The sequence below is a fragment of the Fusarium proliferatum genome (genome assembly GCF_900067095.1).
Source record: "Fusarium proliferatum ET1 genome assembly, contig: FPRO_scaffold006, whole genome shotgun sequence".
In the NCBI taxonomy this organism is placed as follows: Eukaryota; Fungi; Ascomycota; class Sordariomycetes; order Hypocreales; family Nectriaceae; genus Fusarium; species Fusarium proliferatum.
Window position 1 is genome coordinate 3,137,614 of NW_022194795.1, and position 23,371 is coordinate 3,160,984.

Here is a 23,371-nt window from a genome sequence, read left to right on the forward strand (position 1 = left end):
TTGCAACCCAACACGGAGGCATGGTAAATATGATTAGAAAGCGGAGAGGTCACAGAAAGTCCCGAGAGGGTTGTGTTCAATGCAAGGAGAAACACGCCAAGGTGAATATCTTCCCAGTACCAAAAGCAGAGAACCCGCAGCTAACCTTTCTAGTGCGACGAGGTGCATCCGCGATGCCTCCAGTGCGAACGGACCAACCTCGTGTGCAGTTTCTCATCCCCCACGCTGACCAAGCCACCACTGAACGAAGACAGCTTAGCTGATCTGGAATTACTGGAGCACTGGCATCGATATCCTGTGACAGGCGACATGACGGAAACCACAAGGCAGCTGCAACATGACCTTGTTCGCTTGGGCTTCTCTCACCACTACTTACTGAATAGCATCCTGGGTCTGACTGCCCTTCAGCTCTACAGTGAAGATCGCTCTAAGTCCAAATGGTACGCCAGAGCTGTTGCGCACCAACAAGCTGCAATTACCCGAGCTAGGCCGCATTTTGAATCCTTGACTCAGGCGCATGGACAAGCTCTGCTGGGATTTTCTGCTTTCACGTCAATGTATGCCGTAGCGGAACCAATCTATCGCCCAAGTGGCATCTGCTCCGAATCGCCATTCGATCCGGTTGAGGAGCTGCTGAAAGCACTTCGCTTCAGTAGGTCTACAATTATGTTTGTGCAGCAGAGCTTCCCCCCTGCTGTCATCTCAGGATCATGGCTACTCACCAAGTTCTCTACCAATTACGAAGACACTGAGAATAATCTCGAAACACGATATCCACAGCTTGCATTTCTACAGAGATGCATAACTAGTCACGTTCAAGGGGTTCAAATGAGAGCATGCCTCCAGGCCGTGAGAGCACTCTTCCGCCGTATTGCAACGCTTTCGGACAACGTCGGCGACCCTGAGCCTGCAAAGACAGTTTGGGGTTGGGGACTTGAGGTAAGCCAGATCTTCCTAGATCTGTGCTCAGTTCGTCACCCCGCAGCACTTGTTATCTTAGGCCACTTTGCTGTTTTGATGAGTTACAACAAGCATTGGTGTCTGAGTCCATGGCCAGCTGGTTTGCTGAGCTACATTAATGGGGTTCTTGGAAGTGAGTGGGAACATATTATGAAATGGCCGGGATCTGTTGTCTTTGGGGGAAATCTTGCTATTAATCGTCTTACTGTATGAGAACATTGTTTCCTTTGATAGAATGAGGTAGTTAGAATAAATTAATCCAGCCCAATTCAACACCGCAGCGAGTTTAGCCCAGCACCTAATGTCATGCAGAGACTAACTAGAGTTTCATCAGCGCCGCTGCCCCATGGATTGCCCCCCACATACGCGGTGATCTGACCTAACGGAAGCCCATTCTAGCCTGACCGCGCTACCGTATTAATACGGACAGTGATCCACTATCTGCAGCCAACCACAAACGTAGGTTTTCTCAGTCACTCAGTACCAGTATTTACCTCGAGTTGTATTTTTCCCGAGAAAGCCATTATGGAAATGCTTGGTATCCTGGCAATGAGATGTTAATTGGTCAGCAGCATCGTCCATGTGGCATAATTGACATCTCGATTATAAACGCAAGAGTGGCAGAAGTCTATTTCTTACAGTATAAAACCATGCAATCAACCCACGTATTAACTGACCCATTCAACAATAACTAAACCAAGTTTCTTCACATATCTACTACATACCAAACCGCTTTACTCTATCCATCATGTCTTTGCCAAAAACTACAAAGGGATGGGCTGTCGTCGGCCAGGGCAGCTTTGACAACCTCAAGTTCGACACCAAACAGCCTCTCCCTGTGCTTTCCGACAATGAAGTGCTGGTCAAGTTCCATGCAGCCTCTCTCAACTTCCGCGATATCATGATTGCCCAGGTAAATAATCTCTCTCTACCACGATCAGTCTGACTAACTCGTTCAGGGCACTTATCCTTTTGATGTCAAGCCAAACATAATTCCAGGCTCTGATGGCGCCGGAGAAGTCGTGGCTGTTGGAAAGAAGGTCACCCGCTTTCAGGAAGGTTCCAAGGTCATGACTTTGTTTATGCAAGCGTATCTTGGTGGACCGCTGACCCCAATGGCCTTGGGATCGGCGGTAGGTGGCTCTATTGATGGCACTCTGCGAGAGCACGGCGTCTTTAACGAGAATGGACTTGTGGATATGCCCAAGAACCTCAGCTATCTAGAGGCTGCGACACTGCCCTGCAGCGCCCTTACGGCGTGGAATGCTCTCTATGGGCTGAAGACACTTCTTCCCGGAGACTGGGTCTTGACACAGGGTACTGGTGGCGTCAGCATTTCTGCTCTGCAGTTCGCAAAGGCTGCGGGCGCTCGAGTTGTGGCCACGACGTCCTCTGCAGCCAAGGCTCAGAAGCTGAAGGAGCTGGGAGCTGATCATGTCATCAACTACAAGGAGATTCCGAACTGGGGAGAGGAGGCCAAGAGGCTCACTGGAGGTGGTGTTGACCATGTCCTCGAAGTTGGGGGCGCGCACACTATCACGGAAAGCCTCAAAGCTGTGAGTCTCGGCGGGGTTGTTACCATCATTGGTTGGATTGCTGGGCCGGGAGAGACTGGACCGAGCTTCCCTCAGATCTTGTCCAGCATGGCTGTCATCAGGGGCATCGTTGTCGGGAGTCGAGATCAATTCGAAGCAATGGTACGTTCTTGAGTAATCGTGTTTCTCGCTGCCCCTTTCGCCACCTTTCATTGTCGAGTTATTAACTTCTCCAGGTTCGCGCCATTGAGGCTTTCGACATCAAACCCGTTCTTGACCAGCATGTCTTCAAGCTCGAGGGGCTCAAAGAGTAAGCCAACCATTTGTTATAGCGATTTGGAAGCCAGGCTAACTAATCCAAGTGCTTACCAGTATCTGGTGGACCAGAAGCATTTTAGCAAAGTTGTTATTAAGATTGAGTAGCAGAACTAAAACAAGATATATATACTTAAGGATATTATTAGCACCTCGCAAAATAAAGATCTAAAGTAGACCTTCAGTGTTGCAGCTTTAGTAATATTTCTTCGCGATACCTAAGTTTGAGGGTTCTTTGCTAGTTTTCACACTCAGCCAGATATGCCAAGCTCCCTCCTTTAAGATCTTACTAAGTGACGTCAAGATGTCAACTCACTTACCAAATGGCTCAAGGGTTCTACTGCCATGGAGAATATCAAGGGCACGCCATTGGTAGCTGCGTTTGACGCGCCTGATGCCATAGCCCACTTGAACCCCCTGGTAGACAGGGGAGCGGGAGGGGATTCTCGGCCCCTTCCGCGGTGAAACAAGTGTCGGGCCGACAAAGGGTGCAAAAAGTAGAAGCTTTGATCATGACAACAGAATATTTAAACGGTTCGAGAAAGACCGTAATACAGTAATTATTTCCGAGCAAACTAGCGCACTATTTGGATCACCCTCTTAAACCATAGTGCTCATTTCTGTCACCCCGTGTTGCGTTTATTGAGATTATCTAGAATGGCGTTCGACATCCATGTGGCGATCTCATCCGTCACTTTGGCAGGAAGTGTCATGTCATTCTTCGCAACCACTTGTGTACTCATTTCGTTCGCCATTTATTACCACCATATCCGAACTTTCAGGCAAATGCTAATTCTGGAGTTAATGTTCTTTGGTATGCAAAATGTCTCTTCTTGCCATCTTTTTTTTTCTTCTAATCGCTCTAGAATTTGCAAATAACCTGAATAATTCCGTATCCGGTATTTGGCATCTTAAGAACGGAGAACTTAGTATTGGGAGACTTTGTACTGTTAATGGCTTCATTGGCCAGCTTTCAGCTCAAGGAGTAGACCTTTCGATACTAGCAATCGCTGTTGTCACTCTCTTTACAGTAACACGACGAATCTATATGCCATCGGTGTCCATGACAAAGAGAATATGTATTTGTCTTTCCATTTCCATCCTTCCTCTCATCACAAGCATCATACCAACCTCCATGGGGGATATGCAACCAGTCGGTGGCAACTGGTGCTGGATAGCAATAAATCGCCCTGATCTACGATACACAATGGCACATGGCTGGCGTATATTCGGTATCTTCAGCACGATTGCCATTTATATCTACATCTGGCTTTACTTGAGAAGACGGCTCGAGCCTAAGCCCCGCAGGGCTCGTCAACTGCGATGCGAAGCACGGTCTAGCAATAAAATTGCATCCCTTCCACTTAAGAGCCCGAGAAGAAGCGGTTTCCAGCCTATGGGCGGGGAGGTAATCGAACTTGATCCACTTGAGCGAGAACAACCAAGCACAGCAGCGACTAACCCGAAGATGTTCTGTGAGGAATGTCAACCGCCTCCTTCACCTCCAGATACCAGATTCAAGGAGATCAATATTGAACTGGGAGAGAGACCCCCAGCCGGTTCTACCAAGACAAAAGGAGGGGCTATGCGGCATCGGCCTACGGCATCGAAATCCGGAGCGGATCCAACAACGCCAGAAGATCCCAGCTGTCTATATCCCGAGCCATCTCAAGCAAGGCAGTCTCAGCAAAGTCAGTTGAGCGTATTGCAAACCAACGCGAGTGAATTCCATATGCGCCCGGATGCTGATAAAGTCGAACTTGAGATCAAGAGAATGCTGCTACTTAACGCATACCCCTTTATGTATGTTCTTCTCTGGATGCCTGGACTCATTAATCGACTTATGGAAGCGTCTGGGAATCCGAACTCGAAAACAATCAACGTTGCCCTTCAAGCTCCAACGCAGTTTATTGGACTGGCGAATGCCTTGACGTATGGCTTCAACCATTATCTAAGAGATAGATTGAATGACTTGTATCTCAGACCGATGATTGCAAGAGTAAAGGATCAAATCAGGCTCTCCTGAGCTTTGATAATTATCGAGCCATTATTGCATTCGTTGCGCTGAAATGAGACCCAGGTGGTCCTCTTTCCTTGCAACAAAGTATGTACTTATGTAACTTTTTGATACATCATCTATAATTTGGAAACCTCATGGTCTGTATTAGTTTAATGTGCTGTAAGGGCAAGGTCTTTAATTTATAAATAAATCCGCATTGTTGTCATTTTCTCCTGCCACTTATAGAGATCAAACATGTAGCCAAGAAAAGCTGAAAAACGATAAAGTGGCGCCTTTTGTCTTGGCAGTATTGCATTTTTTCAAGTTGGTGCCTGACCCAAATTTTGAAATCGTACGATTTAGACCATTGTGTCTTGTGTTAAGGCCCAAATGTGTTTTCTGACCTTTTAAAAGCTCTTGAAGACTGGTCCTTACACTCAATAGGAGCCATACCAAGCTCCTCCAAGACTTGATGGAGCGACCTATTCTCCATAGTCTCAATAGCAGCTATCACGCCCTCTGTGCTATAAATATCTGCAACGTGTATATATATATTCTGGTCAGGTTTCGCAAGTTCCCGGATCCGGTCTTTAATAAACTCGAGCGCCGCATCTCCGTTACTGCCTCCCTCAAATTGGGGCAACCATTTGGACAGCGGCGGCTGCAGAATCTTGTTCCTAAATGCCGAAATATTTGACAAAATGACAAAGAATGGCGTTTGGGCGAACCATCTTGAGTTAGCCAGCGAGCTAAAGAGGATGAGATCTTCATGGAGTCTGTTTATAGTCTCGTCTTCTAGCAGAGCCTGGTCGTAGATGGCTAGGTTACAAATAAAAAGAAGGCAGGCCGCGTCATCGACCAAGACATGAATCCATTTTCGTGTCTGTGTTGACCGATCCGTGATTTGTAAAAGCTGTAGCATGTGATTGTCTCGATGGATGAGAGCCTCCTGGGCCACTCGCCCCAAACGGCGCTGGTCAAAGTGGAACCAGTCATGTTCTGTAGGGACGTACTCTGGCGCAAATACTCGCTTCAACAGCTTGCTCAGATTGCCATTTGCAGTGCAGGGGCACGTGAGAATATGTGGAAAGCGGCTGTTCAGGAATTGTCGCTCGATGGTTTCGAGGTTATGGCCAGATTGGTTGAGCGCGAGCCGCAGTTCGTCGTCGCAATACAGGTTCACCATGCTTTCGACCGTCTCCTCATCGTAGGGATCTTCGCTCGACACAATCTCCTTGACACGCCCCAGAACTGGATGAGCATTGATCCATTCTGGCTTGCAGGCATGTTCATTGACAATATGCAAGCATTCCCGGCATATCGATGTGACCAAGCGCCTCGCTTCGGCCCGAACATCTGCACGTTCTTTATTGGAAAGCGGAACCTCAAGAAGGCGGGTTTGTTTCAGAAAAAGACTTTTCTCATGCTCATCGCCGAAGAGGATGATTTTTAATTGCCGTTTGCTCTGCTGGGACTCAGAAGCGAGGTATTGGTCAATAGCACGCGTCCGCGCTTCCGCTTCTGCAGGATAGCTGGGTAAGTATAGACAGTCCTCTTCTCTCGCACTTGGTGGCTCTAGATATTGCATTGACTTCGAGGATAATGGGCAAAAACCCTCCCACCAACGTGCAGGCTTACTCTCGGCCCGGGTACGACGGCTTCTGGCTCCTCGACTGGCATCTGGCTTTGGACATCTGAGACTGTCCTCATCAATACCGGAGGTATCAATGTAGATATTCTCCTTATCGCAGTCCATGCTGGATTTAAAACCGGGATGCAGAACCATTACAGTGAAAGAAATGGAGGAACATAGAGTGAGATGAACGGCCCAGGCCATGACCCCGCTGACTCGTGCGCTGCGGTCGTTGCCTGATTGGGCTCAATGTGAGATGATCTTCACGACTATGTCATCGCGCCCGACGGGAGTGCAAAAATGCTATCAAGTCATAAAACCAAGGCGCAATGTAGCTACTGCAGTAAATTAAAGTCTATGTTAGCCCAAACGCAACCTCTGCTAATCTCACATAGGTGAACAACAACACCCTCGCAGGTCTTCCTTCGCAATCATCTGCTTAGCCTTGATCGTGCGCTCCATCATGATCCATAACAAGATGGGAAGAACTCCTCCCGGTGTCGGGGCGATTGCTAGATCACTCCGGTCAAAGAGCGCGTGGCTCACATCGCCGATGACGCCTTTTTCTGTAACGTAGAAGCCAAGATCGACCAAGACGCTCACTTCCGGCTTGATCATGGATTCTTTGATGAAGCCAGGTCCGCGATGCAGTTCCGAGATCATCATGGAAGCGCGTGGTGCCTGAACTTCCTCCTGACGAGGTTCATGCTTGTCTGTACTGGTATCGTAAGATGGATCGAAGTCTTTGGAAGCGCTCACGTAGGGGAATTTGCGCTTCATCTGCTTGATGAACTCTTTCGTGATGATATTTCCAAAACCGACAATCTGGATTTTAGCCTGCTGTGCCGACTCTGACAGCCCATATCTGGCCAACAAGCGGACTAAGGCGTCTGCAGCAATATTGTCCGCCTGACCTTTATCGTATTCTTCAATGTTCTTGATAGGATCGATGTATCTCATGATCTTTGCTTCGTTCAACTGCTGGGGCAAGGGGCGCTGTATAAGGATGCCGTGTATTTGGAGATCCATGTTAAGTTCCTTGACTTGGCTCATGACCTCTATTGTCGACGCGTCGACGGGCATCTCATATACCCAATAATCGACGCCAGCCTATTCCGCAGTGTGTCAGCTAAGATCTAGAAGGGAGGCGCCAGGGAGTCTTTTATGCCACATCGCAGCTCTTGTCCTCGCTACAGTCCATGGCGCGAATGGGGAAATTGTTGACTTACCCGCGCAGCAACATGAGCCTTGATCTTGACATAATCTACTGCATCAGGGCCCGTGTTGAAAAAGACGACGGCCATGACTGGTTGGATGCCACCTTTGTGAGCTTTTCGATGACACCAGTGCTCAATGTCGCGTACGACCAGGTCTCCTGTGAGGAGGCGGGCCGAGCCGTTCTGGAACGCTAAAGGAAGAGTCAGCAGCTCCATGGCTTCCGTTGTTGCGCTTTGGCTGTTTATTTCAATTATTGAAGCAAGCCGCCGGCCTAGGTGAGCTGTTGAAACGCTGTACCATTACCTTGATGTTCAATGCCATCCGGGGTAACTGAGGGTTGGACGGGAGACGAAGAGGTAGGACAAGGATGAGGTGGGGCCTGCACGTGCCGTATCAATCTGGGGACCAACAAGGACACGCCTTAGCCAATCGACGCAACGGCCCCGCTAAGCAAGCAGTTCCGTTGCTGCATTAATATGTTACGCGTGCTATGCCACCAGCTTCAACCGGACAACCTTTATTATCAGTTCGTTATCAGTTACTGATTAACACTCTTATGTTTATTGTGTAGGTCAAGTCTTAATCACTATTGTTATTAGGGCATAGCTATAGCTATTGAATATCTTTAGGCGGGCTGCTTCAAACTGCGTACCCTAGATCTTGCGGTCGACATTCTCCTGTTCAAGGGTCGTTGGCATCTCAGTGCTGAAGACTTTGGACTTGGCAGACTCGTCAACGGTGACATCTGCGGCCTCCCCATCAAAGATGACAGCAATCTCCTCCAAGGCTTTACCCTTCGTTTCGAGGAACCAACCGTAGGCGATGAAACTCTCAACAATCAAGACCGCAACGTAAACAAGGTAGTATCGCCATCCAATGCTGTCAAGTCCGACCGGGTTGACATACTGATTGACGAAGACAGCGCATTTGGTCGCCAGAACATACACACCCATCCCCTTGGCCCGGATGGAGTATGGGAGAACCTCAACCGAGTATGCAACCGGAAGCGGCGAGAAAGCCATGCAGTAGAAGATCTCGTATACGAAGATGAGCGCCATCACCGCAACGCCGGCAGACTTGGCCTCAGTGGCAGCAAAGCGTTCCGATGCGATGGTCCACCCTGTAAAGACTAGTAACATGCCGATTGTAGAGATTCGGAAAAGAGGACGGCGGCCGACACGATCGACGAAGCAGGCGCTGGTGAGAGCGAGGGCCCAGTTCCAGATATTGATAAGACCGTTGACCAGGGCTTGTGTCTTCTTATTCGTGATGCCGACGGTGTCCATGACTCGGGAGAGATCTGCAGAGTCATTAAGTCAGCGATTGATCCGTTAGATTGTGACTGATGAAGTCGACTTACAGTAAGAGATCAATCCATTTCCAGACCATTGAGACATTAGACCCATGCAGATAACGAGAAACATTCTATACCGGTTGCCTTTGGTGCTGACCATAGACTTCCAAGTAGTTTGACCAGATACTGAGGACTGTTAGTAAAGCACGGCAGGGTGACAGCGAGCGACTTACGCTTCTCTTGCTCAATTGCGGCTCGAATCTCCTCATATTCCAGCTCTACCAGCTCCGTCTTGACACCTTCTCCATGGTACTTGGTAAGAGCTTCAAGGGCCTCTTCACTACGATCGTTCGAGATGAGCCATCGTGGGGATTCGGGGAGGAACCAGACAGTGGATAGCTGGATGAGACTGGGTGCCATCTGAAGCAAAGAGGGGATCCTCCATGACCACGTGCTGGGGATTACTCGAGTGCCGTAGGTGATCCAAGCAGCTGCAATAGAGCCCAGGAACCAACTGGAACAGTCAGCAAACGTAGTGGACAGATAGAAAAGATTGACTTACCAAGTGTTGCAGATAGCGGTAATGGTGACTCGATCTTTCGGATGAGACAACTCACTAACCATGCTAGGAGACGCAGTCGTAGCAAAAGATAATCCAAAGCCCAGAATAAAACGGCTGACAACAAACATGGCAAAGTTGGTACTCTCGCACTGCAGAATGGCACCGGCGATCATGATGATGCTTCCTGTAGTGATACCCCATCGTCTACCATATTTATCAGCGACAAAAGGCGCAATGGGCGTGGAGCAGATGCTGCCGAGCGACATGATAGCGCTCATGAGGCCAAGCTGAGATCCGCGCGGGTTGTCGAAGAAGTCATCCCAGTACGAGACAGTCTGCAGGGAGTTCATCATACTTCCATCATATCCAGAGGTTGCGTATGACACAACACACGCTGGGAAGAGCAGGAAGTAAAGATGTCTACGCGCAGCTGATTTGTACCAGCTTGGAGACTCGTTAGAGAGCTCAGATATGCGCGAGGGCTTGTAGGCTGCGTCGGTGGTGCCCTGCTGGCGGGCCTGCTTGGCGAGCAAGTCCTGCTTTGGAGCCGGAAGACGATTTCGAAGAAAGTTCATGGCGAAAGATCAGTCCAAAGGAGATGTCGGTGTTGATGAAGGAGATCAGAGCAAGTCACCTTGCATGGTACGTTGTCTTATATATGTGTCTGTGATGTGATAAACAACCGGAAGTGAGAGACTTGCTTTTGCCTATATTGTCTGCCGACCTAGAGTGCACCTGGTTAGCATCCGAAAACTCGGGTGTCATTCGCCCCATCAACTCGATAGCGTTGCAGCTAAACTTTGCGGGGTCGAGACCAATTCTCTGGGGAACTCCGCATGTTGCTCATGGGGATCGTTCCATGTGTCGGGTAAAGTCAACCCATCGGGGAAGCTGTGAAGTCTTTGCATCGTCAGAGAATTGCTCATAGTCATGAGCAAGATGCTGCGGAGACGGAGGATCGAGATGGACCAATCATGGTGTCTCGGGGGAGCTAAATTATTGCCCCTACGTGTTTTCACGACTCGTGTTCCACTTTGAGAAGATCGGGGTTAGATTTTAGCTGCCCCGAAGCGTTTATGATTGGCTCGCCTCCCCCCAAGCTTGCTCTCGGGGCAAGGAATTGACTCCCCCGAGGAATTCTGATGCTCAATAGAGGATTGCGTATCCTCGGTAATACACGGAGTCCTCATGAGCTAACATCATTGGTATAATGATGATATGTGCAGAGTGGATATATCCCCGGGGAGTAGATGTCATGGGGTATTTAGGATCAGTCCATGCGCGTCTGTTTCTGGATTATTTACACTGGTATTGACCAATTCACCGGCTGTTGATTTCAATCATGACTACCGGAATTCTAAAGACACATTGCGATCGCATTGTCGACGCGAACGGCGATGCAGTACTCTTGCGCGGTGTAAGTAGTGATGCCCATTCTACACGCTCTTATGATGTATTGTAAATAGCGACATATTGACGCTTTCATCACAGACGGCCCTCGGCGGTTGGATGCTCATGGAGAACTTCATGAATGGCTTCCCCGGACGAGAGCATCAGATACGAGCTGCGCTTCTCAAGGTGCTCGGCCAAGAGAAGCACGACTTCTTCTTCGACAAGTTCCTCGAATATTTCTTCGGTGAAAAGGATGCTGAATTCCTTGCTTCGCTAAACTTCAACTGCCTGCGATTATGCCTCAACTATAGACACTTTGAAGATGACATGAACCCATTCGTTATCAAGGAAGAGGGTTTTAAGCATGTCGACCGAGTCATCAATCTTGTAAGTCGCAACAACTTTACTTCCCGCCAGCTGCTAACATAGGGCGAAACCGCAGTGCGCCAAATATGGTATCTACACTATTCTCGACCTTCACGCCCTTCCCGGTGGACAGAACCAGGATTGGCACTGCGATAACCCGACCGGACACGCCGCCTTCTGGGACCACAAACACTTCCAAGACCGGGCGATCAACCTGTGGGAACATATTGCGAGAAGATACAAAGGCAATCCATGGGTTGCTGGTTACAACCCCATGAACGAGCCCGCTGACTCTGAGTGGACTCGTTTGTTGGCATTCTACGACCGTATCGTGCCGGCGATCAGGAATATCGATCCTGACCATATCCTGTTCTTAGAAGGCAACACGTGAGTACCATCCATGGAGTTATCTTTCTGAAGAAGTACTGACGAGACCCTCGATACAGATTCAGCATGGACTTCACAGGTTTCGACAGAGTATGGGACAACTCGGTGTACGCCATCCATGACTACTGTGGCTTTGGGTTCCCCAACCGTATCGGTAGATTCCAAGGAACAAAAGAACAGGAGAGCTACATTCGTAGAATGTACGATCGCAAGGTGGAGTTTATGAAGAAGCACAAGGTGCCGATCTGGAATGGTAAGTATCATTGGGTGCTTTCGAAGACCTAAACTTACCTCTTTCTACAGGTGAATTCGGTCCCATCTACGAAAGAAAGGAGTACAACCCAGATTGGGAAGTCCAGAACCGAGAGCGATACGATATGCTAGATCGACAGATGGCTATGTACACATCAGAAAGTATTGGTAAGTCACCCTAAGACTCTATTCCGTGGGCAACACTAACATAGCTCAGCGTGGTCGATCTGGGCATACAAAGACGTCAACGTCATGGGCATGACCCATGTCTCCCCAGACTCTGCCTGGCTCAAGCTTCTCGGACCCATCATCAAGAAGAAACGAGATCTCGCCGTCGACTCATGGGCTTACGACGATGCGCATCTCCAAGACGGCCTCTTTGGTCCACTACACCAGTGGTTTGAAGATAACGTCCCTGCACAGTACTCCAAAAAGTATCCCTGGCAATGGCGCATGCACATGCACGTCTTCCGCGGCATCCGAGGCATCACCATGGCCGAGTACATGATCCCCGAGTGGGCGGATTACTTCAAGGACAAGACCTTTGAGGAACTGGACGAACTCGCTGCAAGCTGGAAGTATGAGAATTGCATGCAGAGGGAACAGTTGAATGAGCTTCTCAAGACATATGCCCCCATGAAGGCTGGTGATAAGAGGCTGGAAGGAAAGGTTATTGAATCGGAAGGCACTGCGAGTGATGTGGCCTCTAAGGAGGCATCTGTCTCCGGTGTTGGTATCTTTGAGCTGTCGCCGGAGGAGAAGCTGAAAGCTGAGCTTAAGAAACAACAACAACAACCGCAAGCCCATCCTGTATCTGTTGCAGTATAGGCTTGAGATGAGACATACCATGTATCAAGCTTTAGTTCAATGCAATAAAGAAGTAAAATCTATATCTGTAAACAAAATCAGTTCAAACATGGGATTATAAGTCAAGTAGTATTTATCAGTCACCTTGTCTTGCTATTCTATTTCTCCGTGACACATCAAGCCTCTCTAGTATTTCAATATGCCATGAAAACTCTGCCACGCTCTGGCTGAATCGAGCGAGGTTTCTCTTCCCACTCAGAATTACATCCTCCACATCATCAGGCAATAGATCCTTGAACAATGGAAAGATGGTCGCCACCATCAGGATGATAGTCATAGTAAAGGTCCTAAAGAAAAAGGAAGATGGTTAGTTACAGCCAAAGTAATAGCGGCAGGGTTACTCACACCATCCCAGTGGGGAACAAACATGTCAAGCTATTTACCGTCTGGACATCAAATACCTTGATAAACCCCGTGCATCCATCCAAACAAGACTTGGATCGTCTCAGGACTGCATCTTTGCAAGGATGCGATTCGAAGTTGTCGATGTTGAGAACAATAAATTCGATGAAAGGCCTGTGTATAATGTATTGGCCTGCATAGTATCTCCCCTTGAGTCTCAAGATGTTCCACGAGTTATTGCCGACTGGAATGCCCTGGATACGCGCCGTTGGTGACTGCAGACTCGCAGGAGGGCTTGTGTCGGCACCCGTCATTGGAATGTCTTGGGATGGACTGCTTAAGAGGAACTCAGGGAGATTGCGGTAAATGGCAGAGTGATGTGACCAGAGATCTTCCGATATTCTGAGCAGCCAAGATGCGTAATTAGATCGCCTTGTCCGGAACTGCTCCTTGTCATCGTAAACAACACTATTGACAGTGTTCAGAAAGCGTCTAATGGCTGAGTTTGTGGTTATCTGAAACGCGACGAGCTCTTCCTGGCTCCTTATCGAGGTTGCTTCTGATGACTCTGGTGCGGATGGCGAGATAGGGTGGCTTTCAGCAGTAAAAGCCGGGTACGGTATCTTATCTTCATATCTTGCTATACCAGATGGTGACACAATGGATATCTCTGATATGAAGTCACATTCGTATATGAAGGATATCCAGTACAAGCGACGGAAGCCGTCGGAGATACTCTCGTTCTTTGTTTGCAATTGAGCCATGGTCTCGCACTTGACGGCCGTTGCGTGCGCCCAGTGAAAAGCCTCTGCTACTGCACCCGTCGCACCCATGTAGATGCTGAGATGTCAGTTAGTTCTATACGGCGTGGAATGATAACTCACCTAGCGAGCATGCTGGCCTGAGCAGCTTCTAATGACATATCAGTAGAGGTGTAACCCAGTACAAATCTCGCTTTGCTCCAAAGTTCGCTTCTCAGCTGATCCTTAGGAACGTTTGCGCCGTTTAAGAGTGGTTTACAGTTCTTTTCGATGGATATGTCAGACTGCCCACTCGAACTCAATAGTGCCAGGCAAAGAACCACGAGAAGCAGACCGTATTGCGGCATATTAGCCATCGGTGTCTCTTCATTTCCGTAAATCTCTCTCGCTGTTACACTCTCGAAGATCTTCAGAATATCGTTCTTCAATAGCAGAGGGAAGAAAATGTTGACTTTTGTAAAATAGAGGTGAATCAAGTCGTGCAGTCGTGCAACGCCATCGTCAGAGCATGAGTTAAAGTATGAGCTATCGTAAAGCTTCCACGAAGTAAGAGGCTGTAACGTTGTTGAGGGACGTTTGCTGTTCTGCTGCTCTTGAAAGAAAACTTCAGTTGCATCTGCATACCTCAGCAAGTCCTGTTGATCTGTGCTGTTCTCTGATAGCAATGTCTGGACCAAGCTCCATGAGAAAACGTGATTGGCGTTGGCCGTATGTGACAGAGGTATTTGAACTTCAAACACAGGCTCTCGACCCTCAGCGGTTGAGTCATGCTGTGGATCATGATGGGTCATAGGAGACGCTTCCAGCGGAGCTCTCTGAGCCTGCGAAGATGAATTTGACGAAAGGATGCGATCCTCGAGAAGCTGCATCCGCTCGAGGAGGACTTGAGTGTTGTAGTCAATCTTTGGTTGTTTCGCATCTCGGTAGACGCAATCGACATTCTGTGAAGCGCAGAGGCCGCATCTTGGCTGAGCAGCGTCACAGCGCGTCTTGCGCATACGGCAATTCACACATGCTTGTATCACTCGTCTCCGGTTGGGAAATTGATTGTATGACATCTTTGGCAGAGGCTGTTATGGATGGTGCGATATCGCAAGAGTCTGGACTGAGATGGTGGCGACAATGGAGTAGGCGGTCAGAACTGGCAGAGAACTAGAATAGTTAGCAGTCTCCATTCACTTACAAGTTACGACTACTATGTGCGGCGTGTATATGTCCTTCGTATAAGTAAGAAGGGGAACAATTTAATATTCTCTATAGCTAGTGCTAATTATTGACATCTTGTTTCTCATCCGCCCCGCAGTGTTCTGGCTTTAGTTAGAGACAAACTCACATCTTGCCCCGTCACCTGCCTTCATGGACATTCCATCCTTGCGCTCGACCAAGCAAGGTTAACTTCGCCCTTAAGAGCTTAAATTTTGATAACAAGACTCAATAATCACTACAAGTTTTTTTGTAGCAATATTCCGTCTATATCGTCCATACTTGATAATGTAAAACGGCTTGCTTGATTCGAAGTAGAGTGTATCCATCGCGTGCCTTAAACCGGTTGGAACAAATATTTAGGTTACGTTCAGGCGCACTAACCACGAAATTCATCGAGAGGAGCCGCGATCTAAGACCATGCTTTGGTGGTCTGTCCAGCGGGCTTCCCGCGCGGTAAGCTACCTAAAGGCCGAGCTGCCGCGCGGTTGATTTGTCATATCACTTCCTCGTGCTACACTCAATCACCTGAGCCCATTGACACCATTCAAAGTCATAAAGTAGGATATTAACCGGTAAATGTAAACTCTAGAAATGAATGTCTCTAATTCAGCCTTTATCTTAGATATTATGACTGACATACATAGCGAGCAGAGCTCCCATTCGCAGCAGCCAACTGACTCTGGTCAGGCCTCTATGATCTAGCCAACTCTGATATGTGATGGCCCCACCTAAATTTTGTAAGCATTAATAATTAGCAACTCTCTACTCCGTAGAAACTTAACCCCAGTTCTAGTGTATGTGCCTACGTATATATATGAACATTATCGCCTGGTTGAGTCTTATACAGATTCTCGAAATCGTTAAATAAGACTCAGCCCAGCCAATTAAAACTCATACATTGTTAGCACAGAAGTTGTCGACCAGCACAACCTCGTCACTATAACGAATTATCGACAATGCCGGAACTGAGAGCGATAAGTAAAGTCTTCACCGCGCTTGAACAGTCCGAAGGCGCTGGAGCTAGAGTACGACGCTCTATTGGCAGCCGACAACAGCGCAACTTCTCACCATTCCTTATGCTTGACTACATGAATGGGGGCAACAGTGCAGGATTCCCCGATCACCCCCACCGAGGACAAGAAACAGTGACCTACATCCTCAAGGGCGCTGTTGAGCATGAGGACTGTGTTGGCAACAGGGGCGTTTTGAATGCTGGAGACTTGCAGTTTATGACTGCGGGTAGAGGCATTATGCATTCCGAACAGCCCGTCCCGAGCCCTGATGGAAGTCAAGGTGCTGGGTTACAGTTGTGGGTCGACCTCCCAAAGCATCTCAAGATGTGTGAGCCCAGATATCGAGATCTGAGAGCCAAAGAGATCCCGCTCGTGCATTTAGACAATGGCAAGGTTCTTGTCAAGGTTATATCAGGCAAGGTCGGCGACGTCGATGGCGTCAAAGACTTGTCATATACCCCTGTGTGGTATCTGGATGTTGAGATTCAACCAGGCGGTACGCTAGTTCAACCCCTACCTAAGGATTGGAATGCATTCTCTTTTGTATATGAAGGTTCTGCGGATTTCGTATCTCCAAGCGGCACCTCCACGAGGGTGGATCAGCATGGGACGGTGTTATATAAACCAGGAGGAGATGCAGTTTCTATCCAGGTTTCTGAGAGCCAAGGTTCCAGCACTCGCCTTCTCGTCATCGCCGGCCAGATCCTTAACCAACCGATCGTTCAGCATGGGCCATTTGTATCAACTAGTGCTGACGGTATTCGTCAGGCTTTCGAAGACTTCTACGACAGTAAAAATGGATTTGAGAGGGCAAAGGGATGGCAGAGTGAAAATACGAAGCGCAGATTGAGTATATAGGACGGTTTATTTAAGTGCTACTCAAGGTGTTCTAGGGGGTTTAATTTCTAAGCATACCGCTAGATTCAAGGCGATTGCTGCTCCAACGAGAATCTTTTATTACTCAGTTCAAACTCGCGGCGTATAGAACTCGCTTCCTCACGGCCCTGTAGCCTCTCAAGTCCTCTCTGGAAATAAAGTATGCAGCTAGACCCAAGACATACGCAGTTGCCGAGCTCGTGCCAGAATAACGCCTACTCTCTTACCTAACCGAGATCGAGGTACTAGTAATTCCGACACCTGGAGCGAATATCTTAACGCAGGGCCCGTAGTTGGAAAAGGGAGCGCGGCGGTTATTGGGGCTATCCGCAGCGACTGTGATGGCGGTGATGGCCGAGGCAGGGCAGTAGATAACAGCGGAAACCCCGCTGTTACCTGCTGAAACAACCACTGCAATGCCAGCATTGGTAGCTTTCTTTACGGCAGTGTTAATAACAGTAATGTTTTCCCCTCTTAGAGATTGACGATCTTATCAACAATGCCCATTGCAATAGAATCATCAGGAGTCCACAGTATGGCCTGGCAGAGCCACCTGATTTTGCTTACTCCCAATTTATTCACTACCTTGACCAAAATCATGGTGCAATCTTCGGCCACACCACGCGTAGTCCCTCCCGATAATTCCTGCAACCTGGGTGCCATGGCCCAGTTCGTCGTAATCTGGTGACCCTGGGACGAAGTTTGCTCCGTGAAAAGCTCTGCCAGAGAATTCAGCATGTGAGAAATCTATGCCTGAATCAAGCACGTATACATATGCCCCGGATCCGTCGGCTGCATTGGAGTGGCATTGGAGTGGATTGTCATTTGTAGCATGGAGGTAGCGGGTCGCATGATTGAGCAAAGTATCTTTTTCGATATCTGTAGATTGCTATGTGTTAATACGTAGTCCAAAACTGAATGCAAAAAGTGCTCACCATCTGGATGGCAGTGCTGCAATACCATGTTTTCCGGTTATGTTTGATCTCCTGCTTCTCGATATTAAATGGCACAGTGGACTGTTATATGATAATGGAAAGTTGGGGGAAAGGTTGCAATAGCTTCTTATATTCAAAAAGACTTACAAGGTTAGATGCTTGTGAAACTATGGCAAGCAAAGTAAAAATTACTTTTGGATGACTTATGCATATCATTTGACTATAAGAAGCATGTGCTGTATGGCGCGAAATATGGATATGGTGTCGCGTAAAGTTATTAACTGTCATATGTAAACCTTGTCACATGCCTCGACCAATAACTTCAAACTTAATCTTTGAGTAGTTAATACAGTGAAGCTTATAGATCTATTGTTTTCTTATTTCAGATCCAAGTTTCACACATTTCACATTTACAAGATTACAAGGAAGCAAAGGGTTACCTAGTCAGCTATCTTGCCACTTACGATTCAAACACATAAACTCTATAACTGAGCTTGAGTCATTGACAAGATTCGGCAACATCATAATAGTAACTCATGCCTGCTCCAGCTCACTTGCATCACAAGTTGCGTCTAAAGTTGGAGCGCATGTTTATTAGTATAATATTAATCTCTTTACAATATTAAAAAGAAATATGTATAAGATAAATCTTAGAAATTATATATTTATTATACATGTATATAAAAGTAATACTATTTTTCATTCTTTAACTTTAGTTATTTATCTAAGACCTAAATATCTAATATTTTAACAGCATGATTAGAAGTAATTATCTAAATGATTGATATAAATAATGTATTTTACTTAAATTATTATTCTTAGTTATATTCACATAAAGAGGTAACAGCCAGCTTCACGATCTTTTGACAAATCGAAACAGCCCGTAGGGTGCACCTGCCACCTCCCTTAGTCCACATAACTAATTTAATAACTTCGTTGACCCAGATTAAAAGAATAGCAGCGTTTTCAAGACAGTAATGGCTTATGTGTACCCCACGAGCTGTTCCTTTTGTCAAAAAGAAAACAGATAAGTCATTCCAGTCTTAAACAATGCAAACAGTCATCCGAGCCAAAACAGATCATTGTACAGTCCACAAAGCCTCATCGGTCATGCGCAGGTGTGCAAGGCGTCACAACTTCGGAAGACTAGCCTTTTCATCCAGGAGCTACTCTCGGATCCAAAATTATCCACTATCCGTTTTCTGTTTCTTTGGTCTGCCTTTCTTTCGTTTACCGCATTCATCAATGTGAACTTTGTGTGCACGCTTGTTGTTTTCGGCATGTCCACATCTACACCGGTAACTGTTGCCCGCGTATGCACATCTTCGTAAATGATCACAATGCTTATCTTTGCGGCTCGAGTATCCACAGCAGCAGATATATACCGCACAGAAATGAGCATTCGTCAAGTGCCGTTCAAGGGACCTCTTGCTACCAAGGGCCACACAGGTCCTTCTTCCGCAATGAAATGGCTTTGAGGGAGAATGGTGTAAAACTATATGAGTGCTATAATATGTTAAAATTCAGTCATAATACAACAGAAGGGCTACACATACCAGAGATAGGCGGCGTTGTCAAAGAGTGCCCCGCAAAAGTCACATGGTCGGGAGGCAGGCCTTGACAATGCCGGTGGCGAAGCTCTTGATCCATATGGAACAATTGCGGTGGAGCTCAAAGAACTTGAGTTATCGCATAAGGCCGCTGTGGGTGTTGACGGAGACGGTGGTTCCAATATGGAAACAGGATTATGGACAAATGAAGGTTGAAGAGAACCAGGAAGTAGGCATAGTCTTACTTGCGCGTTGTCGGGTTCAACAGACTGGTAGTGCTCAACTGCTGGCGATGTGTCGTTAAAGGATGGCGCTTCGTAACACGTTGCAGTTCCAGCAAAACTTTGAATCGTATCGTCCCCAGCAACAGGCAAGGGCATATCAGGGTCGTGATCCCAATACCCCGTGTTGATCCACCATTGTAGGTCAGCGATGCCGCTCGTCAATGGTTCTTGGTAATGATCATCATGACTGCAAGTGATAACGAGTGCGCCGAGACGACGCTCGGCGCTACCCTTTAGTTAAATTTGAGCTCAATAGCGATGGTCAAAAGACAAATAAATGAGAAAATTAGTAGAAAAGAAGAGCGTGAAATGTTGCACTGATAGACGTTTGGTAGGCCTGGCAACCCAAAACACAAGAGATAGGGTTGTAAGAATGGAAGGTGAGGTGATTAAACTTTTAAGACGTACCATTCCCCGCGCCCAGTCAAGGGCCTATTTTCTTATTCGTTACCTAGAACAAAATGTGGGTTTACCGGTGGGCGCATGTGTCTGCTTATATAAACAACATGGGTAATCATCTTTTAACCGAGCAATGATAGACTGTAGTTTGCAGCATTAAAACTACAACTAGGTAACCGCCCCAATTTTCCAAAGTCCTTGGGTCTTCTGTAAGGCAGGTCGGTGCCTGCAGATTCTCGATTCCATGGCCGATCACGAGGAGTCTCTTTTAAACGTCGTTTATTACATAAATTGGAGATCATCTTTCGTCTCTTATTTTTGGCTCCTCCTCATCTTGGTGTGTGTAGTTTATCCTAGCAGTTTATCACATATGTTAATTGAAATAGGTTTAAATTATTTGCCCAACTTGAAGGAGGGTAGACTATGGGTGCAACCGGTCAAGCAAGCCATTTTGGGAGTTTCACGGGGTCTGCATCAAACCCGAAAACTGCCATCAACTAATTGTTGCGGCCAGCTGGACAGCCACCACGCGAAATTGGCAATAGATGTCCCAGTCAACATCATAGCCACTTTGGTTAACGGTCAAATACAAGGGCCGAAGTCCAAGCTGCAGGGGCTTCATCGGTTGGAGGGTCAGTTATGGCAACCTGCCACTTTGATCATGGAAATAACCCGGTATAGCAAGACAATTGCACAAGTTGTACCAAATTGGGTATCGTTGAGAGTGTCTTTCTAATCAAATAATATCATTTGTCAAGGTACCAAGACATTGTCTCATCCGTCGGGGTGCAGTCTGATCCTCCTATTACAATCTTTGGCAAGAAGAGTGACAGAGAGGGATCTAAAGCCTTTTCCCCGCTACTCGACTACATGGCTGCTTCACCGACGAAATCCATTATTTTCGGCACATTGTGGTCCCATCCCTCATGTAAATATATGGCATTGTGTTGATGGACCTTCATAGATACGGCGAATCCTCCAAGCCGGACCTAGTGTCGCATTATGCAAAGAGTTTAATGCCTCGCGACTCGTCCAATGTTGTAGCGACACTCGACTTTGAGACCTTTTTTGTCTGCGCCCATGACTGTGGTGCAAGAGTGACTCATAAGCTCTGTGTCGACTGTCCCTAACGCGTGAGAAATGTTATCCTGCTTGATATTGTCCCAACTTTGGATATGTATTCAGACATGGCAAAGAATTATTTTCATTGGTTCTTCTTAATCCAGAAAACACTGTCTCCTGGAGAATTAATCGCCTGTATGCTTGAAGGGCGGCAGAAATTCTTTTCTCTAGAGGAGACAAAGATCAGCTTGAAAGCTTCGACCAAGGATGTATCGCCTACCATGTGGACCATCTGGGTGATAAATCTTGCATACACGCCATGTGTCAGGACTATGGACTCAACACCTCTGTAGACTTGAAGCAGGCACGCCAGGACGAATGGGGAACCAATGGCTTCCATTTCTGACCTTCTCCAGCCAAACTACCATACAAATTATTGCTATTTTATTAGCAAATACATATTCAAATCCTGATTAAAGACACCTAAGTGATTCTTATATTTCAGTGGTATTGACTACAGTTTTAGCTAGGCCAAATTATTGAAACAGCCATCAGAGGACATTGGTGATGCCGCTGCGTGAAGTGGTTGGGTCTTCAACGTACCCTCAAGCCTGACTAATCCTCAAGCCATAGCACCAGACCCATCGGAGTTCCTCCGCACAGCAGCTTACCCCAAAACAGCTCAACACCAAGCGCCTATAAAATATTCCAACGGCATCTTACGGCCGCCATCTTCAGCCAAGCTCTGCATATCCTCCAAAATGAACTTCTACCCTGCGCCCCCCGTCATCAAAGCAGAAATTTACCTGCGCATCCCAGACGATAAGCGCTGCTTGGACCAAGAGTCAGAATGGCGCGGAGGCTTTGCGGGGTTGTTCCAGCACATCTTCCTTGAGGGACCTGTTGTCGACAGCGCTGGAAATCTCTATGTCGTGGATGTTCCTTACGGTCGTATCCTTAAAATTGATGGCGACAAGAACGTCAGTGTTGCGTGCACTTGGGATGGCGAGCCGAATGGGCTCGTGGGGACTGCTGATGGGGATTTGTTGGTAGCGGACTACAAACAGGTATGCATTTGTCCCTAAGTTTATGAGTTATGCTAATTACTTTAGGGTATACTGTCGTTTAGTCCAGAGACAGGCAAGATTGGTCCAAAGTTGACGAGAAAGAATCTCGAGCGGTTCAAGGGGCCCAATGACTTGATCGTTGACTCAAAGGGCAATCTCTACTTCACGGACCAAGGCCAAACAGGTATGACAGATCCAACGGGTCGCGTCTACCGCTTATCACCAGATGGAAGACTCGACACTTTGCTTGACAATGGGCCCTCACCCAATGGTCTCGTTCTCTCACGAGACGAGCGCTTTCTCTACGTCGCCATGACACGGGCAAACCAAGTCTGGCGCCTACCATTACACGCAGACGGCACTACCTCCAAAGCCGGCGTGTTCTTCCAGTCTTTTGGCAACGCGGGCCCTGATGGTCTTGCGCTTGACGAGGAGGGTAATTTGTTTATCTGTCATCCAAGTCTTGGTTCTGTCTTTGTGGTGGATACACACGGGATACCCAAGGCTCGAATTGTTAGTGGGTCGCCGGGGATCAATCTAACGAATTGTTGTTTTGGGGGGCCGGAGCATAAGACTTTGTTCATTACTGATAGCTTGGAGGGGAATATTCAGACGGTGGATTGGCATTGTCGGGGAGCTGTAGCTGCACCGGCGCTGAAACAAAGCAAAGAGTAGTAATGACGATAATTTTGTATCTAACACCGCATCACAATTTATTTGTTAGACACCTAGGTATGTTTGATCTAGGTGTTTAACAAATACGGTCATCTCCCTTGTCTCATGAACCACGAGATACTGTGAAGCCTCTGATCCCATTGTGCTTTCTCAAAACAAGGCAATGCCCCGAAAGTCTAGGCTCATGGTAGCGTCCTAGAGGCAATCTGCACAGTTCGACCAACAGTCTGAGCGCCAGTTTCATAACACCCTCACCGTACTCCTCAATGTCAGTTCGTCCACGACTTCATGACTTGGTATCATCTCCGCACACTCTGACTAAACCGACGAGCGCCAGATCAACACATTCCGTCAGTCGGCGCAACTTACCGGATCGTTTGCCGGGGCGTTCCCGAATCTAACACTGTCATTGACTCATGAC

At 47.5% G+C, this 23,371-nt stretch overlaps 12 protein-coding genes across 12 annotated transcripts; 6 read left to right on the forward strand and 6 right to left on the reverse strand.

The window, feature by feature from the left end:
* Positions 1-29: 29 nt before the first annotated feature.
* Positions 30-1,173, forward strand: FPRO_10134 (uncharacterized protein; the record flags this gene model as incomplete). The annotated part of the gene is made up of 2 exons (XM_031233602.1): positions 30-101; positions 154-1,173. The coding sequence occupies 2 exons, from the start codon at positions 30-32 to the stop codon at positions 1,171-1,173; spliced, it is 1,092 nt and encodes a 363-aa protein (XP_031083422.1).
* Positions 1,174-1,708: 535 nt separating this feature from the next.
* FPRO_10135 (uncharacterized protein) lies at positions 1,709-2,918 on the forward strand (the record flags this gene model as incomplete). The annotated part of the gene is made up of 4 exons (XM_031233603.1): positions 1,709-1,873; positions 1,920-2,657; positions 2,732-2,805; positions 2,858-2,918. 4 exons carry the CDS (start codon positions 1,709-1,711, stop codon positions 2,916-2,918), a joined length of 1,038 nt encoding a protein of 345 aa, XP_031083423.1.
* A 549-nt stretch (positions 2,919-3,467) lies between these two features.
* On the forward strand, positions 3,468-4,836 carry FPRO_10136 (uncharacterized protein; the record flags this gene model as incomplete). The annotated part of the gene is made up of 2 exons (XM_031233604.1): positions 3,468-3,624; positions 3,671-4,836. The coding sequence occupies 2 exons, from the start codon at positions 3,468-3,470 to the stop codon at positions 4,834-4,836; spliced, it is 1,323 nt and encodes a 440-aa protein (XP_031083424.1).
* A 352-nt stretch (positions 4,837-5,188) lies between these two features.
* FPRO_10137 (putative G protein alpha chain) lies at positions 5,189-6,565 on the reverse strand (the record flags this gene model as incomplete). The annotated part of the gene is made up of 1 exon (XM_031233605.1): positions 5,189-6,565. The coding sequence occupies one exon, from the start codon at positions 6,563-6,565 to the stop codon at positions 5,189-5,191; it is 1,377 nt and encodes a 458-aa protein (XP_031083425.1).
* A 264-nt stretch (positions 6,566-6,829) lies between these two features.
* FPRO_10138 (uncharacterized protein) lies at positions 6,830-7,875 on the reverse strand (the record flags this gene model as incomplete). The annotated part of the gene is made up of 2 exons (XM_031233607.1): positions 6,830-7,552; positions 7,672-7,875. 2 exons carry the CDS (start codon positions 7,873-7,875, stop codon positions 6,830-6,832), a joined length of 927 nt encoding a protein of 308 aa, XP_031083426.1.
* Positions 7,876-8,313: 438 nt separating this feature from the next.
* FPRO_10139 (uncharacterized protein) lies at positions 8,314-10,091 on the reverse strand (the record flags this gene model as incomplete). Its single annotated transcript, XM_031233608.1, has 4 exons — positions 8,314-8,960; positions 9,021-9,140; positions 9,188-9,468; positions 9,517-10,091. The coding sequence occupies 4 exons, from the start codon at positions 10,089-10,091 to the stop codon at positions 8,314-8,316; spliced, it is 1,623 nt and encodes a 540-aa protein (XP_031083427.1).
* Positions 10,092-10,858: 767 nt separating this feature from the next.
* Positions 10,859-12,741, forward strand: FPRO_10140 (uncharacterized protein; the record flags this gene model as incomplete). Its single annotated transcript, XM_031233609.1, has 6 exons — positions 10,859-10,933; positions 11,008-11,295; positions 11,351-11,661; positions 11,721-11,914; positions 11,965-12,081; positions 12,131-12,741. The coding sequence occupies 6 exons, from the start codon at positions 10,859-10,861 to the stop codon at positions 12,739-12,741; spliced, it is 1,596 nt and encodes a 531-aa protein (XP_031083428.1).
* Positions 12,742-12,998: 257 nt separating this feature from the next.
* On the reverse strand, positions 12,999-14,941 carry FPRO_10141 (uncharacterized protein; the record flags this gene model as incomplete). Its single annotated transcript, XM_031233610.1, has 3 exons — positions 12,999-13,067; positions 13,164-13,962; positions 14,007-14,941. 3 exons carry the CDS (start codon positions 14,939-14,941, stop codon positions 12,999-13,001), a joined length of 1,803 nt encoding a protein of 600 aa, XP_031083429.1.
* A 1,104-nt stretch (positions 14,942-16,045) lies between these two features.
* FPRO_10142 (uncharacterized protein) lies at positions 16,046-16,960 on the forward strand (the record flags this gene model as incomplete). Its single annotated transcript, XM_031233611.1, has 1 exon — positions 16,046-16,960. One exon carries the CDS (start codon positions 16,046-16,048, stop codon positions 16,958-16,960), a length of 915 nt encoding a protein of 304 aa, XP_031083430.1.
* Positions 16,961-17,063: 103 nt separating this feature from the next.
* FPRO_10143 (uncharacterized protein) lies at positions 17,064-18,438 on the reverse strand (the record flags this gene model as incomplete). Its single annotated transcript, XM_031233612.1, has 6 exons — positions 17,064-17,127; positions 17,206-17,467; positions 17,564-17,867; positions 17,914-17,994; positions 18,061-18,080; positions 18,378-18,438. 6 exons carry the CDS (start codon positions 18,436-18,438, stop codon positions 17,064-17,066), a joined length of 792 nt encoding a protein of 263 aa, XP_031083431.1.
* Positions 18,439-19,344: 906 nt separating this feature from the next.
* On the reverse strand, positions 19,345-19,843 carry FPRO_10144 (uncharacterized protein; the record flags this gene model as incomplete). Its single annotated transcript, XM_031233613.1, has 2 exons — positions 19,345-19,408; positions 19,470-19,843. 2 exons carry the CDS (start codon positions 19,841-19,843, stop codon positions 19,345-19,347), a joined length of 438 nt encoding a protein of 145 aa, XP_031083432.1.
* Positions 19,844-21,969: 2,126 nt separating this feature from the next.
* Positions 21,970-22,950, forward strand: FPRO_10145 (uncharacterized protein; the record flags this gene model as incomplete). Its single annotated transcript, XM_031233614.1, has 2 exons — positions 21,970-22,275; positions 22,321-22,950. 2 exons carry the CDS (start codon positions 21,970-21,972, stop codon positions 22,948-22,950), a joined length of 936 nt encoding a protein of 311 aa, XP_031083433.1.
* Between the last annotated feature and the right edge of the window lie 421 nt (positions 22,951-23,371).